The 17908-nt window shown below is 36.0% G+C and overlaps 1 protein-coding gene across 2 annotated transcripts in view; it reads left to right on the top strand.

Moving 5' to 3' along the window:
• The window catches only part of LOC149534555 (putative membrane protein At4g09580), a 31908-nt gene extending 14682 nt beyond the window's left edge, over positions 1-17226 (top strand). The window contains exons 2-4 of one of the 2 annotated variants that reach the window (XM_089807871.1): positions 3448-3718; positions 4008-4178; positions 16755-17226. In XM_089807871.1, the coding sequence (XP_089663997.1) occupies positions 3448-3718; positions 4008-4178; positions 16755-16892 (580 nt within the window). In that variant the 3' untranslated portion in view covers positions 16893-17226. Of the gene's footprint in view, positions 1-3447; positions 3719-4007; positions 4179-15253; positions 16024-16754 lie in introns of those variants that run through there. The other variant, XM_089807872.1, reaches the window with a different exon arrangement.
• Positions 17227-17908: the final 682 nt, after the last annotated feature.

The following is a 17908-nucleotide window of genomic DNA, read 5'->3' as shown; positions in this document are numbered from 1 at the left end:
TCAACTGTGAAATCTCTCTATGGTTAAGATGAAATCTTGGACCTGTCTGAAAATTTAGGTCTCTTTCCAAAGTTTCTGAGGGATTTTCTTTTTTAATTTATTTGATTTGTCATTCAAAATAATCCTTCATGTATGAAACTGTTAAAAAGTAAAGAACACCAAGATAATTGAGAGCGGGGGAGGGGGGGAGGGTGTGGGTGTGGAAGAGGTGAATCAGTTATGCAATTAAAACAACTCTCAATATCTTTATTAATTGTGAAACATATAGACAGTAGATGCAACAACCATAGAAAGATAATCTTACACAATAACACCAGATTTGTTAACTAGGGAAACACTTGATCAGAGGGAAAACCCCGGTAGGGATGGTACCCACAAGACGATGTACTAATATAAAAGTTCCTTGAGAAAGGATGAACTTTGTTAGGAGTTAATGAAATACAATCAGTACATACGAGTCCCTGTTAGGAGACTTTGAATCCCTGTTAGGAGATTCCAACCCTGTTGGAATTAGGTATAGAGTTCATGTTGTAACATTTACATCTAAGTACAGATGTAAAAACCCCAATAGGTTATAACTTCTTCAAACACCAAAAATTTTTATACTTCAGTTGTTTGACATTTCGTCAAACACTTTGCAAGCAAGCTCTAATACCACTGTAATAACCCTCCTCAAATCTACCCTTAAAAATGCTGATGAAAGCTCAAGGAATTTCATCAAACAATTCACATGCAAGGGACGTATGACTGATATAGTATTTCAGCTAGCTTCAAATGACTTTTTTTTTTCAATTTGCATCAATGTGAATCTTGTGCTAGAAGATTACAATGGACTACACAATGACTTAACATGAGTGTGCTACTAATTTTGACAATATTCAGTGCATATATACGATCTAAGCATGAGAAATGAACACCTACAGCCAACAGGCATTTTTACAAACAGTTGGTATGCAAACTAACTAGCTAATAAATAATGATATTAAATTGCTTAAATGACACCAGCAACTATTATCTTCTTAATTGCAATGAAAATTACAATGCTCATGAAATATGGCCAAGACTTTGGCATTTACATGGATTACAAAATGATAATGCTGGTATAATGCACACTTACAGCTGAAAGCTCATAACACCCTAAAAAACAATACTAACAAAGAACCTGGTTGTAGATGGCTGTAATAATTTTCTTCTATGCTGCCCCTTCTACTTTGCTTTTTTCGAACTGCTTTTTCGGCTTGCTTTTTCGTACCCGCTTTTTCAGCCTGCTTTTTCAGTTCTGCTTTTTTCGGACAGCTTTTTCGTACTCGCTTTTTTCAGCTTGCTTTTTCGGTTCCGCTTTTTCGAATTGCTACTATGTTGAATCTCAAGCCATATCTTTCAATGGCGTCAAGATTTCCAGCTTGAAGGGATTTCGTTCTCCAAACTATTGAGACATAATCTCCAGCAAATTTCCCAATTTTTTTGATATTTCCAAGCATGCTAAAAAGAAGCTCTTCCATTTCTTTTATAGTTTTCTCACAAGAGCTCCATCTTTCGTTTTCTCAATGTGGGATAAAAGATAACTCCCTTTATGTAACTTATGTCTCCAATGTGTTATAAAATAAAGGGGACTCTTTTAATTTAAATATTTTCCACAAACTATAGTCTATGCATTAATAAAGTTAAATATTTAAATTTAACTTTATAAAATAGCTTTATCAATGCATAACAAATCATATCAATGATAAACAAGTCTTCTTGTCGATTTTAAACAATTACCATCGACATACCGCTGCCACTGGATGTTCGACCATATCCAAGATGACTTACTATAAATAGTAAGTATGCCCAAAGTTGCCTCAAAACCCCTTAGAAAGACCTGCAACTGAAACTATCTAGGCCAAATGGCCTCTAAGTCCCTTTAATGTCCTGGTTAGCCTACGGGACCATGGGGAAATAGGCTAACGACAACATCATGCTATGAATGCTAAAAAAGGGGACATTACAACAGAATGCAAAACCACCAGCCGCTTTCTCTTATCTTGAACTCTTGTATCTATATTATAATTTTAATTTTTCTCATATTATAGATGTGTTCATTGGACAGTGATATGCATTATCGCATTGCCAAGCACATAGAAACTACCTAAGAGGCTTCTTGGTTTTTTAGACACTCCTTTCAGTTTAACCGTTCTTTATCAGGAATCCTTTAGGGTTGGATATAGACTTAATGCTGTCAAGTTTCATATATTTTCCACTGTCATCTTCAATCATCTTGCTTCTCATGCTTATAGATGTCTATTGGGGACAGTAATATTTTTATTGCATATTGGTGAGTGCTGTAGCATGTGAACAGATTGGAACTGGGACTTCTTGGTTTTATTGGCAGTCCTTTCAGGCTAACCGCTACTTATGTGTAATATGTTAAGATGCAGCACAGTACGTCACCATTATCTTTCTTCTTGTAATTTGTATATGGCTGAATGGGACAGGAATGTCAACCTTTCAGTGTTGTTAGATTCTGGTCAACTCTGCTTACTGCAGGTTTCCAATTTTTCTGTTAACCCGACCTTGACTATTCCAACAATGTCTTATACCTAGAAATTGTCATATGATGACTTATTAGATCATTGTTAATAGTGAACAAGGCATAAAGTTCTCAACTGTGATCATTTTCTTCATGTACCTAGAGATGGCCATAGGATGACTAGCTAGTGCGTGGTTAATGGTCAGTAGGCTTAAAGCACTCGACTGCGATCATATGGTAACTCAAAAACATGCAGCTTGCTCAGGCTTTTCCTCTGAAGTTGCTGTTTTTGATATGTTGGTCTAGTTTTATGATTTAGACTAGAGTAGTGTTGTCATTTTTCGGTACCTTTAGTAGCCAGTGCTTATGACACTTTTGGTTTTAATGACTTTCTGGTGAAGTCTCCTGCTCAAGATCCCTCTTTTGTTTGATATATTTTCAAAGTTTATATCAATAGTATCTTCTGCACTTATCTTGTAGTTTTCACCTGTAACTTGCTCCCATGGCCTTAAGGATTTTTTCTAAGACTAGTTTAGTTATGCAGTTTTCATGTTTCATAATTTGTATGGAGCATTTTAGGTTAATATTTTGAAGTTTTGAAAATCATAATGTCTTTGTAATGTGGATCAGGATGTAACGTGTTTGTTTTATCAGTATCCTTGCCTAAATCCAGAAAAAGGGCGATAGGACCTGATATTGTTATAATCCTGAAAACTTAAGAAATAAATTATTCCTCTGTTTCACCTGTCTTGATTACAGAATATTGAGATGTTCTCATGTTTGTCTGCATTTCCTACATAAGATTGTACTGCTTTTGTTTTTTTGTTACTTTTTAAACTTACTAATAACTGCAGGGTAATTTATCATGATTTTTAATAGCTGACATTATGTTTAGGAGACAAAACAGGCAATTGATTGTTATAATTTTGACTATACAGAAATCACCTGGCAAACTATACTAAAGATTACACAGCTCAGGTTATCCTAGGATACTGTGCAACATACATTTTCATGCAGACATTTATGATCCCTGGAACGATATTTATGTCCTTGCTGGCTGGAGCTCTTTTTGGAACAGCAAAAGGTCTTGCTCTAGTTCTTTTCACTGCGACTGCTGGTGCCTCATCCTGTTATTTTCTGTCAAAGCTGATTGGTAGGCCTATTGCATTGTCTTTGTGGCCAGAAAAGTTGAGGTTCTTTCGAGCTGAGGTATATCAACACCCCCTTTCTTACAAAATTCATAGAGGAGTTTATTATGTGTGCTCCTTTTGATACAGTACATGCTAATACAGATATTAAGTGTACTTAGTTTATTGTTAAGAGGGTCACATTATTGCTGTCTTGAGTTTTGGTTTCAGATTAAATATTTTTATTGTTATTTTGATACCAAAGATATATAGGCAGTTGGATCTTTTGGAATTATGTACTGTATGCACATTGTAATTTTTGGGATTTGTGTTTCATACTCAGGTTTGATACTGAGCTATATCTGTTGCAGGTGGCCAAACGTAGGGAGAATTTATTGAATTACATGCTTTTCCTCAGAATAACACCAACTTTGCCAAACACATTTATCAATGTTGCATCACCGATTGTGGATATACCGTATCATATATTCTTTCTAGCAACATTTTTTGGACTCATTCCAGCAGCTTACATTACAGTGAGGGTAAGTTTTCAGCTCTTTTTTTGATTGCATAATGCATTACACTTTTATTAATTCATATCATCACTTGAGTTTCTTTTGTGAAGCAGCTTGCCTACCATGTAATGCTAGTGCCAAGTTCTTTACACTTGGAAATGAAAGTCAATAAACTAAATGCTATGGATTAAAATCTGCCGTTTATCTAAATTGTAAACTGAAAGCGAGCAGCACGTATAAGGAGATGTTGGCATTAAAATAATCTACATTGTGCACTTGGTCTGCTGATAATGTAGGATAGGAATGAGTGAATAACATCCATATAAACATTTTATGCATTAAGATTGCTCTATTATATTGCACATTTTTCTTGAGGAAACACAGATGATGCCCCCTACAAATCCCTTTACAGCTATGGAGTACCCTATACAACTGCAAAGAGGACCGTTAAAGTTATGCCCAGAAGTAAAGATAAACAACAATAAACAAAATGAAGAACAATAAGACACATTAAGGTGCAACAATTTATCCTGGGAAAGCCCTCCAAGCCCTCCAACTTGAGAGGAAAAACTCAGCCACACTAAAAATATATCTCTTTTATTAAATAATAGAGGACCGAGTACTATGCTTTCAACTGTACACACAGTCAACACACAAAGCAATCATATATATCTTGAATCGAGAGACTCTTCATATCATAACCGAAAGTCTTCATTTTCCAAATGTGTGTCTCATCATATTTCTAAACACATGTCTCTTCGCATGTCAGGGGTCTCTTAATATAATGAAATGTCAAATATTTAGGGGGAGACACCTAGCACACCTTGGATGCCATGTCGTGCTCACTTGATTATAAGAAAGATATAAATGAATATGATGGAAATGTCACCATAAATCTCTTCTCTAGCTGCTGATGGGATACAAAGGCATAATCTCAATTTCAACAGAACCTAAGATGAAGACATATTGAATTAAATCATATGTCAATATCAGTGGTAAAGATCTCTATCACAGCTATATTCTTCAACACTCCCTCTTAGCAAGAGATAGATCTTTAGTGTGCTAGGCACACACAACTGCAACAAAAAATGTCAATAACAAACTCTCATCATCGATTTTCTCAATAAAATATTTTTACTGCAGCATAACACAATTCACCATAGCTACTTCTAGAGGGTGAACGATAAAATCATAAGATTAAAGTTATGTGTCCACCATGCTTACTTGTAGAGTGTGGATCCACCATACCTACTTGCAGAGGGTGAAACGAGGGCTTTCACCCCAAATATCTCCCAGAGAAGAATACATTTCCTCCATGCCTACTTGCAGTGCTGGATCCACTCGTAGAGGGTGGATCCACTATGCCTACTCGCAGAGGGTGGAACGAGGGCATTCACCTCAAATTTCTCCTAGAGAAGAATGCATCTCCACCATGCCTACTTGTAGAGGGTGGAACAAGGGATCTCACCTCAAATTTCTCATGTAGAGAAGAACTCATAACAAGGGATTTCACCTTGAACTTCTCTCTTACAGAGAACTCATTAGCAACATTTATAATGACTGAGATTCTTTCTCAACAAAGATTCCCTCTCAGTAGGGGCAGCATTCTTACTACTTTGATTATCACAATAAGAGTGCTGATTTCAAGTTGACCAAACAGTGAGCTTTAGCAATCACAGTACTACAAAAGCTTGCAAATAATTAGGCATTCTCCCACTGTTACTTAAGCTCCCTCTAAATCTGATTCCCACAGCTGAATAGTCTCCCTCTGAATGTCATTTCTATTTCTAAAGATAATCTGAATAGGTTCTTTCTTTGTAATGAAGTTGGGTAACCAATTCAGTCCCATGGCTGCAAGCAGTGTTGTCATGTTCATTCTACAATGGGCATGACTTTGCTTGTAATCTCTCACCAATCTATTGCTTCCTGATCTCTCCTACAACCAAGAGAGAATAATAATAATTCATAGAATCAGCCTATATCATGAAGTGAAATATAGAGATCAATGCTAAAAACGTACACTATTCCCTGTGATATAACAAAAATTTATGATCAACATTCAAAGGTATAATTGTAGAATAGTCATCTCTTTGTAGTCTAGTCTTCCTTGAGAAGGATCTCAACATGCACACAAAAATGGATCAATACACAATAATCTCTTTTAAAAATATTGAACAAATAACATAGATCAACATTCATATGATCATAGCACTTGCTAAACTGAATGCATCTATAACATAGAGATTCATGAAATAAAGGCGAGTCAGAGAAGTTATTTCAATCCGAAATCCCATATTCACCATCGCCGTGGTTCAAGACACAGACATACCCTTGATAAAGCAACTGGTTACAAAACGATAAATTAATAGAGAATGTCTCAATGATGCTAAATTGATTGTATATGCACTAAGTTGCTGGTTCGGATTCCAGTTTGGATGCAGGTTTGAGATTTGGATTCAACATTGCCCAATTTTTAATATTTTTATATATATGTAAAGATATGATGCAGCAAATAAGTTCATACACCACTATGCTAATGTTAAAGCAATTTAGCAAAATACACCACCACATATATTAACAATTTAGTTTGAATGAGATAACAAAATGTGAAAATGCACCACCAAACCAATGTTTCAGTTCAAAAACAGTAATATCAACATTACTGATCAGTCATATGTGATCAAATATCATCACGAATCATCAAACAAATCATCATCATTATGCAGTTGCAGATTAGAAGCACAATTAGTGCCACTAGCATCAATAGTCTTAGGCACAGCCTCAGGATCAGCTTCATCATCACTAGGTATCTCACGGTCACCATCATTAATTGCAAGTGCATCATAGAGGGCTTTCAATCCCCCATACTCTGGTTTAACATCTTAATATTTTGCCTCCCCTTTTTGTAAGTATTCTCTTTGTGAATTGTAAGGCTCAAATTTGAATGCACGAAGACCAAGTTATTTGCCGTCTTGGAGTTTAGTTGGTTGCATTTTATTGAGTGGATGGATTATGTGCTCCAATTCTGGTCAGATGATGATGAACTAGCAACCTATCAAGATTTACAAATTTGAAATCACAGAATGAAGAGTTTTGAATTTTATCAATAAGAAATTAGAAATTTACCACCGTTTATGGGCATCAACATTGTTCTTGTCTTCAAGAGCTTCAAGACTAGAATCATCAGTGCTCGCAAAACTCATAAATTCCAACCTCACTGTAGGTTGTAGGTGCTCGGGACAAAGTTATTGAAGGGCTGCTTTGTACCCTTTAATAACTTCAGGATCTTTGTATGGGGCAATTCTAGTGGTACTCATCTTGAGGATCGATTGGGTATAGAATCTGGGGCTCAGTGCAAAGGCAAGTTGATGCAAACTGGTAGTCATTTTGTTCCATCTCTCTACCATGATTAAGTGTAGCTCCTTGAGGAGCTTTTCATCAGGATCATCCTCTCTCTCATTTATGATATTTCTAATATCCTCAATAATGGAGTTAATGCCATCATATGCCTCACACAAGCCAGGCCTATCCATGTCAATGTATTGGATCATGCTCAATATAGGCTCGAGGAACTTTAGAAGGTAGTCAACAGGATCCCACAAAGAGTCATCTAGTATCAATGCCTTAATGGCAGCTGCCTTGGCACTATTAGATTGCTTCTATATGCTCTAATTAGCATTTATTTCCATTCTAGACAATGCCTTTTTAACCTTGACAAGGTGTCTCAAACAATAGTGTTGGAGGCAAAGTAGGTCTCAACAACCTATTTTAAGATCAAAAAAATAATAAATTAAAAATTAAAAATCAAGATTAAAATTAAAATTTAAAAACATAGAAAGTTTGCTAAACCAAAGTGACTAGATTTTTAAAACATGTTTAAATTTTAAACAATTGCTCTTGCCTTCAAGAATTGTCTAAATATGGCTTGTGTCATATGGTGGTTTGTGACAAACATTTGGATATCTTATGCGTCTTAATACATTTTTTTAATTTACTAAACTTTAGTGCCAATATTTTGCAGCATTAGGTTGAGTGAGTTCATAGCACAAGGTGTTCAAGAAATGTGTTCGTACCGATCTTCAACCAATAATTCAGCAACGTTACGGTTGTTGGCATTATCGGTTACTACTTGAACGACATTCTTAGGGTTGACTTGCTCAAGGACTTGGATGAAAATGTTTGCAATGAAAGGACTATCCTTCACCTCTCCTCTACAGTCCATAGCATTAAAAAACATTGCACCTTTTGTGGACACTAAAATAACATCCACCAAAGGATGATTTCTCACATCTGTCTTGTTAAGATTGTGTGTTGCTTATTATATTGTATTATTATATTTTATTGTGTAATGTTCCACCTAGAAGAGCACCTAAATGTGGGTCAATGGGGTAAGTAGCACATGGTAAATGTGTACCACTTGGTGGTTTTGTGGGAGCTTGCTACTATATAAGCAATCACAAGGGTAGTTGTTGATGTAAGAAAGAGCAAGACAAGGTGAGACAGGTTAGTCAAGGGCATTTGTGGAGGTTGGAAGCATGGCATGGGATGTTTGAATTCATGTTGTTCACTGGATTGTTTGGTTGTGGCTATGGCTTTGAAGGCTTCCATGGTTGTATTGCAATGATATTTTGTTGAATAATACATGGTGATGGATGCTTTTGATGGTTGGTTTTTTTTTTCCCTCTATGAGGGTTTTCCTAGGATATATCTTGTGTTACATTTTTGTGGTTATGTTCTCTATTCTCTTGCATATGGATTTTAAGTGCTTATTTGTTTAAGATCTATTATGTGTTATGTGGAAACGGTGATATTTTTGGTTTCAAGTTTCCTTACATTTCCATCCATCTAATACCTATTTTCACACTTGTTTCGATCCATGAATCCCTGATGCGTAGAATAGCAACCCCTACATGGGCCACCTCATCATCCAATAAAGTGGTGCACATCTTCTCATAACCAGGGCCCTTGAACCCCTCTGGAGCCTCATTAACTGCTTTCACTATGTATTGCATTTGTGTAGATGCATCTTGTTATGGCTTGATGAGAAATGTTTTTAGCTTTATTTTGAAATGATGTTTCCAAGGGACCCATTGCTCTCTTACTTGCAACCTAACGTTGAGTAGAACGCAAGAATGGATGACCCTCTGTAGGTGATTCATTGGGACTGGTAGTTGAAGACAGATGATATTTTTCCTTTCTTTGAAGGCCTACCACTTTGCAATGAATGAGAAGAATTTGCTCTCCCAACAGCTTCATCGGCTTGCTTTTGTTCTTGAATGTATTTGTTGACAGTGCGGTTTGGAAGGAGGGTTTTATGTAGCAATGATATTTTGTTGTATTGCAATGATATTTTGTTGAATAATACATGGTGATGGATGCTTTTGATGGTTGGTTTTTTTCCCTCTGTGAGGGTTTTCCTAGGATATATCTTGTGTTACATTTTTGTGGTTATGTTTTCTATTCTCTTGCATATGGATTTTAAGTGCTTATTTGTTTCAGATCTATTATGTGTTATGCGGAAACGTTGATATTTTTTGTTTCAAGTTTCTTTACATTTCCATCCATCTGATACCTATTGTCACACCTGTTTCGATCCATGAATCCCTGATGAGTAGAATAGCAACCTCTACATGGGCCACCTCATCATCCAATAAAGTGGTGCACATCTTCTCATAACCAGGGCCCTTGAACCCCGTTGGAGCCTCATTAACTGCTTTCACTATTTGCATTTGTGTAGATGCATCTCACTATGGCTTGATTAGAAATGTCTTTAGCTTTATTTTGAAATGATGTTTCCTAGGGTCCCATTGCTCTCTTACTTGTAACCTGTTGTTGAGTAGAATGCAAGAATGGATGACCCTCTGTAGGTGGTTCATTGGGACTGGTAGTTGAAGACATAGATGATATTTTTCCTTTCTTTGAAGGCCTACCACTTTGCAATGAATGAGAAGAATTTTCTCTCCCAACAGCTTCATCGGCTTGCTTTTGTTCTTGAATATATTTGTTGACAATGTGGTTTGGAAGGAGGGTTTTAGGTAGCAATGATATTTTGTTGTATTACAATGATATTTTGTTGAATAATCCATGGTGATAGATGCTTTTGATGGCTGGTTTTTTTTCCCTATATGAGGGTTTTCCTAGGATATATCTTGTGTTACATTTTTGTGGTTATGTTTTCTATTCTCTTGCATATGGATTTTAAGTGCCTATTTGCTTCAGATCTATTATGTGTTATGTGGAAACAGTGATATTTTTGGTTTCAAGTTTCCTTACATTTCCATCCATCTGATACCTATTGTCACACTTGTTTCAATCCATGAATCCTTGATGGGTAGAATAACAACCTCTACATGGGCCACCTCATCATCCAATAAAGTGGTGCACACTTCTCATAACCAGGGCCCTTGAATCCCTTTGGAGCCTCATTAACTGCTTTCACTATGTATTGCATTTGTGTAGATGCATCTCGCTATGGCTTGATCAGAAATGTCTTTAGCGTTATTTTGAAATGATGTTTCCAAGGGTCCCATTGCTCACTTACTTGCACCCTGTTGTTGAGTAGAACGCAAGAATGGATGACCCTCTGTAGGTGGTTCATTGGGACTGGTAGTTGAAGACATAGATGATCTTTTTCCTTTCTTTGAAGGTCTACCACTTTGCAATGAATGGGAAGAATTTGCTCTCCCAACAGCTTCATCAGCTTGCTTTTGTTCTTGAATGTATTTGTTGACAATGTGGTTTGGAAGGAGGGTTTTAGGTAGCAGTCCGTAACTCCTGGCTTCCTTGTACAAAATTTTATGACTTTTTGAGGAATGAAGCACAAATGTGCTTTCACTCTACTATAAGAGCTACTAGATTCCTCCATGCATTAGTTGCAATTCCACACATAACTTCCTCTACGTGGCATTGATTGAACCATTTCTAGATACTTCCATGATGGGGAGCATCTGTCTATTTTGAAGTGGGGGTTTTCAGCATTAGAACCACTTGCCGCCATTTGCCGCCATTTCTTGAATCTACAATGAACAAAAAAGAAAGATAAACAAAAATGATTCCTGATATATACCAATACTGATACATGATATTTGATGTATATACGTATGAAGGCTAAATCTTAGTATAGGCTAATCATGTATTGGTAGTAATTAGAATGGAGCTTGTATTTGTTATTAGTTTGTATAAATTATTATATAAAAATGGTTTAACGTTAAAAAATATTTAAAAATGCTACCCTGTAGAGAGGAAGATGACACTGCCACTCATAATCCATGGGCTTGAAGATGCTGCTGATGCAAGACAAAAATCTGCTGTGAGGAAGACAAAAACCCCCAAGATGAGGCAAGGAAAAAATCCATGCTGATTTACTAATGCCAAGCAATAACAAGAAGACAAACATCAAGCAATAACGCTGAGAGATAAATGCCAAGCAACTGTGGAAAACAAACACTGAGAGATAAAATTAAAAAATGCCGTGGAACTATGGAACACAAATGTTGTGGAAGACAAAATTGTGGTGGATGTGTTTGGGGACAACTTTACAAAATGAGAAATGCTGTGTTTTTACTTTTTAGGTTTACATTAGAATATCAATAAAATAAACTAATAGTACTACCGTTGAAAGTCAACCAATTTCAAAATTTGCCCAATTTTACTGAAATTTGTTGAAACTAATCCAAATTCCTCACCGGTTTGCGTGTTTATTTTGGCATTTTCTTAAAATGGCTGGAAAGTCGACCAAGGTCCGTTTGAATGACTTTGCAATGAATTGCACAGAGAAAAATTGATTTGGAATCGAATTTGAACCGACTTTTCTTGTCCAACAAACCGTCTTCTGATTTTGCAGTTGCTAGGGCGAATATAGTAACTTAGCTTTTTGATATAAAACAGCAATAGAATAAGGTTGCTGCACCTTACACAACCATAGCTCCATAGGTGTTAATAAAGATCGACAACACACTAAAGGTGCTAGCTATTACAAGGATAGGTCATAAATGACACACTAGCAGAAAAGCTAGTGGCTCACCTTAAGAGTGGGAAACCACTAATCCATAGTGTGGGGAGGAATACGAGAATTTAAAGAACAATCATTCCTGTGCCGTTGGACAACTGAACAAGTGATATTGCCAGGATCCCCACCACAAGGGAGTGCAAGTGGTGAAACCCTTTCTAAAAAACTGTCAGTACAAGGGGCACATTGGTGAAGGCTGCACATCATCAACCAAAGATTGGAGCAGAGCAGGAGCAGTAGACGGAGAAGGGTCTACATGACCAGAGGGAGCTGCACCAGCAGTAGGAGGATTAGTCGGATTCAGAGGGACTGGAGAATCCAAATTTGCAGCAGGAGCATCATCCAGATCTACAGAAGGAGCATCATCGAGGGAGGAGTCATCATCAGCTTGTGATCCATCCTCAGATGAAGCGTGAGAAGCCTGCACAATCAAATGTTCATCATTGGGGTCTTACTTAGTGACAGAGCCTCTACGAAGCAAGAGAGAACAATTTGTTCCCAGGTAACTAGTAGAGAAGCACCAATAACTTCGAAGTGGGAGGCCCTCATAATCCATCAATTGACTCCATGCTTTATCCCCCACCATGAGAATCACATCTCTGGGAAGAGTTGTGGAGATTTTAATGTCAACCAGAATGCTTGCAAAGTTAGAGAGGCCTATGGAGGCCATTGTATCATCCACCTTTAGAGAGCGATCAGTAGTTGCCAATGGCCTGAAAACAAGAATTATCCTTGAAATGAAGGGGAAGACTGGGAAGACAAACCCACACTGTATGCAGACTGAGTGGTTTAGTGAAAGGGTAACTTGAAGGAGACCACCCAGGGTTTCCTTTAATAAATAATGATCTTCAGATTAGTGAACACATAAAACTAAATTTGCTTTACCATTAAACTATATCAATATATTTGTTGTGTTCATTAGATAAGAAGTTAACAATAATCAAGTAAATAAGTAAATTAAGGGTTAATCTCAAGTAGTCATCATTACAGCCTTCTTTAGTTTAGTTTGTCAATTTTAATCTTATAAAAGGAAATCAATTAATAATGATGACATTTAAATTCAAAAGACCAAATTATGCAACAATAACTCACATTTACATTATAGTCAGGCCATAGTCTTGTCAGACTCTCAACATTGTATTCTATTGATAGAACTTGACATTTAAAACAAGTTATATTTTCTTTTTAAACCCTATAATTTATCAGAAAGGTTGCATTTATGGACAGTACATCTGCAAGGAAGAGTGTCAATATTGAACATAAGACCAACATCAAACAATGAACGGCGTTGAGAGTAGCCAGCTGATTTTGTGACTGTATATTCACCATTTAAACCTATTTATGATTTCAATTGCTATAAGTAAAATGAATCTCATTGATATGCCAGTGTTGCAACTCGCCTTTCAGGATTATCACCAACATCAGACTTCATTTTTCAAGGTTGGGATTGATTTGTTATATCTTAAACATCTTTCAAAGCTATAACTTAAATAAAAAGAATCAGTGAACACACAGTCAATTTAGGATGGACAACATTTTAATCCAAACCTGTTCCACTTTCAGTACTCAAGAAAAGTCCTGTTAACACTGTTAGTCTGTTTAACATAATGTTTCAGTATTGTTATTTATGACTAGTTCAAACCTTTGAATCATTAATAAAGATGAGTATCAAGATACACCTTGACCAAACACCATGCCACACTTACATTAACAAATAACGCCATGCGAACAACTTGACAGGCAGCCTTTGAACAAAGATATTTCACATTTATCGCCTCAGGGTCAGCAACAAAGCTCCAAGACAGAACCAAAGCTTGACCTGATGTCAAATCTCAAGCCTTCGCCCAATTCATGTGCAGGATTTCTGTTAATAATGGAGACACCAGAAATACTTGCTAATGAAATGCATTGATCCAAATACCCAGTCAATGGTCATATGCATGCAAGACTGAAGGATTCGTTTGATTATTTGGAGAACATATGACCCAGCATACAGGTAGGTAGTAAACTATACATTTGGCGAACACTGAAAATCGAAGTTTCCTTTATTGGGCATTCACAGTAAGCACAGAATAATTCCCCCTCACAATATATACATGTTTCTTCATGAAGCACAAGATAAAATCGTTTAAAAGAAAACATAAGATAATATTACCAGTCACCATAGTATAGAGCCTGGATTCAGAACTTCCCTCTGTGCACAGAGTTCTTGAATGGTTTGGAGTAGTTTCTCGAACCAAATGTTCCCAACCCACTTAAAAAAACTGGTGAATATAAGCAAATTTATTCTCCCACACCATAATACCAGAGACAGCTATGTTAATAACACATTGAACAAGAAAGCCACCATGGCTTTTTATTGATCTACTGTCAGTTAACAAAATTAAAAGCTCCTAGTTTGCAAGAATCTCAGTCGCAGAGCTATGGCAGTGATGGTGGCAGCTGGCAGGAACAACCTTAAGAATGAAGACCAATAGAAAAATGAATTGTAACAGTTCTGATTTAGGGAAGTTTTTTGAGTCAAGAGTCTTAGAGTTAATGAGAATGCCTGGGAAAATGATCAAAGACAGATGATCTTGAACTAATAACAATACACTAGCATTATTCTCAAGTGTATCTACTTCTTTGTGACCATATGTTACACTCTTCGCTGTGGGGTAACTAACTGAAGCTTGAGCTGTTAGATTTTGGGCTGAGTCTTCATTTATGCTTGTCAATTCACAAGCTTTAGAAATTTAACTATGATTATTCCAACATCTCGACCTATTGATTTGAAATATTAATAGACAATAGTGACCACAATAGCACTTGGTGCTTATTTATATCAATATGATATTTGTTGCACATATTTATAGTTGTAACCTTACTTTTATGTTAACATGGTTTATTAAGACACAAATATAAACATACTCATTTACTAAATCATTAATGTTTAATATGTGTAGTTGTATCAGATGTTCTTTGTATAAATATTTGATATGATTATACACACATACATGTATTATTTGTCAAAAGATGTATACAGAATACATTGAATGCTTAACATTTTAAGTGTGCGTACCTGCACAATTGTATCCTTTACCAACATCTACAGGGATATATGAGTACTTCAACAGATCGTGCTATCCTTCCACATATATGTCAACAGCCTGTGCAAGAGTAGTACAAGACTTGACTGTCAGAGTATACTGTTACAGCCAATAATATGTTACGTGTCTGCACGTGCTGGTAGATGGTCTATAATGCCTCCAGATTCATCTTTCTTACCTCTGACCGTGCAAAGATCCTCGTTATTATCAGATGATAGGATGTAATGGAAAATTTGAACAACAAACATGCCCAGGTCCACAGCTGAATTATCAGATCACTGAAAGAATAAGCCACAGCAATTCAAATAATTTAAAATTGATTCTCATAACAAGTAATGTAAATGAATTCAGTAAATCATTGGGTAAGATCATGACAGGATCATAAGTTTTAAATCAATTCGTGCGAGTATCTAAATATAATATCATATTGAGGTGCACATAGAAAAATAAGACCAGAAGAAGCTTTTGCTTGATAGAATATGTCATTTGGCTGTTGACTGTAATATCACTGAAGATGAAATGTTGGTCTCATAAGTTTCTAATGTTCATGAAAATAATTTCTGGTTTTCTTTCATCACTGTGTCAAAGTAACTACAAATCTGAGTATGCTTGCTTATGTGACCATCCCTGTCCTGACCATAGGTCTCCTTGATGATTACACTTGTCCAAGGGACTTCTGCTCAGGGTAATGTTTCTTTTCATTTCAAAAGGAAAAATGAGATGAACTTTGTTCTCACCTTTGTGCGCTATTTGAGCACTGATGTAATTCTTCCAAGAGCTTTGTTTCTGCTCAAATATAATCCCACCAAGTATACATGAAGGTTTGACCATCAAAGAATAGAAATGTATTTTAATCGTCAAGCAGTTTAATAATACTTCTTAGTTTGGGAATGTAAATGTGTGTTTACAGCTTCATATTTTCATGGACAAGTCTGCCTTTTGTTGTGTCTTCAAGTAGACCAAAGAAAAATTTCTTTGTGATTCCTTAGACAGTCTCTTATGGAAGTGACCTACTGGAATTTTCTTAGCGCATCCCAGGATATTTGGTGGGATTTGTGGCAAAACGGTCCCATTCAACATGAAATTTCCAATTGCTCATATCTCGAAAGAATCAGAAATAACTATTTTGAAAGGCATCTCTTTTCATCAAGGTTCCCATAGGGCCAAAATCTCATGTAAAGATATTTACCCAGTGAGCTCTTTGTTTCAGTATTTTTTCTGACTCCTTCAATTTAGGGAGGGTTGTTTTTCCCTGTATGGCAATTAGAATGTTCCATAAACTCCCTTGCATGAATATAGGACTTGGTGGATCTTGCTTGGAACATCCTTAGTATTTCTGGCAGGTGAATGGCATTCTGAGTATTGCTTGGAGGCTTTAGGATCTGGTGAATCTGTAAATGTTATTTTATAATACGTTCACATTAACAATGAGGTGTTTATGGAACGGACTGTTAGATTAAGGTTGTTATGAACGTGATATCAGTGTTGTTACTTGTATGGATGCAGGCTGGCCTCGCTCTTGGAGATTTGAAATCCCTGAGCGATTTGTATGATTTCAGAACAATCGGTACATTATTTTTCATTGGTATCATGTCCATCATTCCCACTCTTCTTAGCAGGAAGAGGAAAAACATGCAAAGCTAACCTTTCTTTGCCACTCTTCTTAGTAGAAACAGTAAAACATGTAAAGCTAACCTTTCTTATTAGTGTTATGAGAATTTGTAACATTCTTGCAGCCAATGCATTATATATGTGGGACTGCTTGTCTCCATTTTATCACGAAGTTCAGAATGCGTTTTGTGCTGTTAAATTAAGTGGAATGAAATAATTATTGGATTTCATTTTCTGGGATCATATTTGTATATATTATTGATTCCAAAATGAAGCATTCGTTGTACATAAAAGAAATCCTATGGAGAGCACCATTTTAAAACTTTATCATTTGCAATGCGTTATGTAATGGAGTACATGTTGGATATGCTTTTTCCTTTCCTTGTGAAAAAGGAAGTTTAATTCACAGCGTGCATGCATATAGGTTTTCTTTATTGCCTAATTTTGTTTAAATAAAAAAATACCAATTAGATGAAGTGTTTCTACAACATCTAATTGGTTTAATTATCAATAAGGAATCACAATAATATAACTAGCAATCACACTTTGGTGTGCACTGGGTATGCCGAAGATATTTTGAAGATAAATTAAAAATAGATTTGATCTATTTATGTATACATTTGTATAGTATGTGATAGTTTCTAATCAAATTATACGTCCACTTAAAATGATCCAAACATGTCTTAAACCAAATCTCTATGAAGAGAAAATAATAAGACTCCTTACTCCATTAGAAATAGTTAATGATTGATATCTCCCTCTTCTTCTCTCCTTCCATCTCTCACACCTATATTTTCTAAGTCACATTTGTCTACATCTCTCCTTCCCTCTCTCCCTCCCATCTCTAATTAAATGTGCCCCTCTCTCTCTCTATTAATTGGTACATGTTTCTCTCTTTATTTCTCTTTCCCCCTCTCCCAAATTTAAAAGTTTAAAATAGCACCAAAAATATTATTAGAAGTTATAAATATTTCACTTATCATAAATCCCAACTGATTAGTCTTTTCAGTATTTTCACATTATCTTACATTAGGCTTCTCAAGTCCAGT

The sequence above is a fragment of the Cupressus sempervirens genome, chromosome 10 (genome assembly GCF_028749045.1).
Source record: "Cupressus sempervirens isolate cs-2001-9-10 chromosome 10, ASM2874904v1, whole genome shotgun sequence".
Taxonomy (NCBI): domain Eukaryota; kingdom Viridiplantae; phylum Streptophyta; class Pinopsida; order Cupressales; family Cupressaceae; genus Cupressus; species Cupressus sempervirens.
The sequence above is the reverse complement of the archived record's forward strand: the minus strand, read 5'-3'. Positions and strand labels throughout refer to the sequence as shown.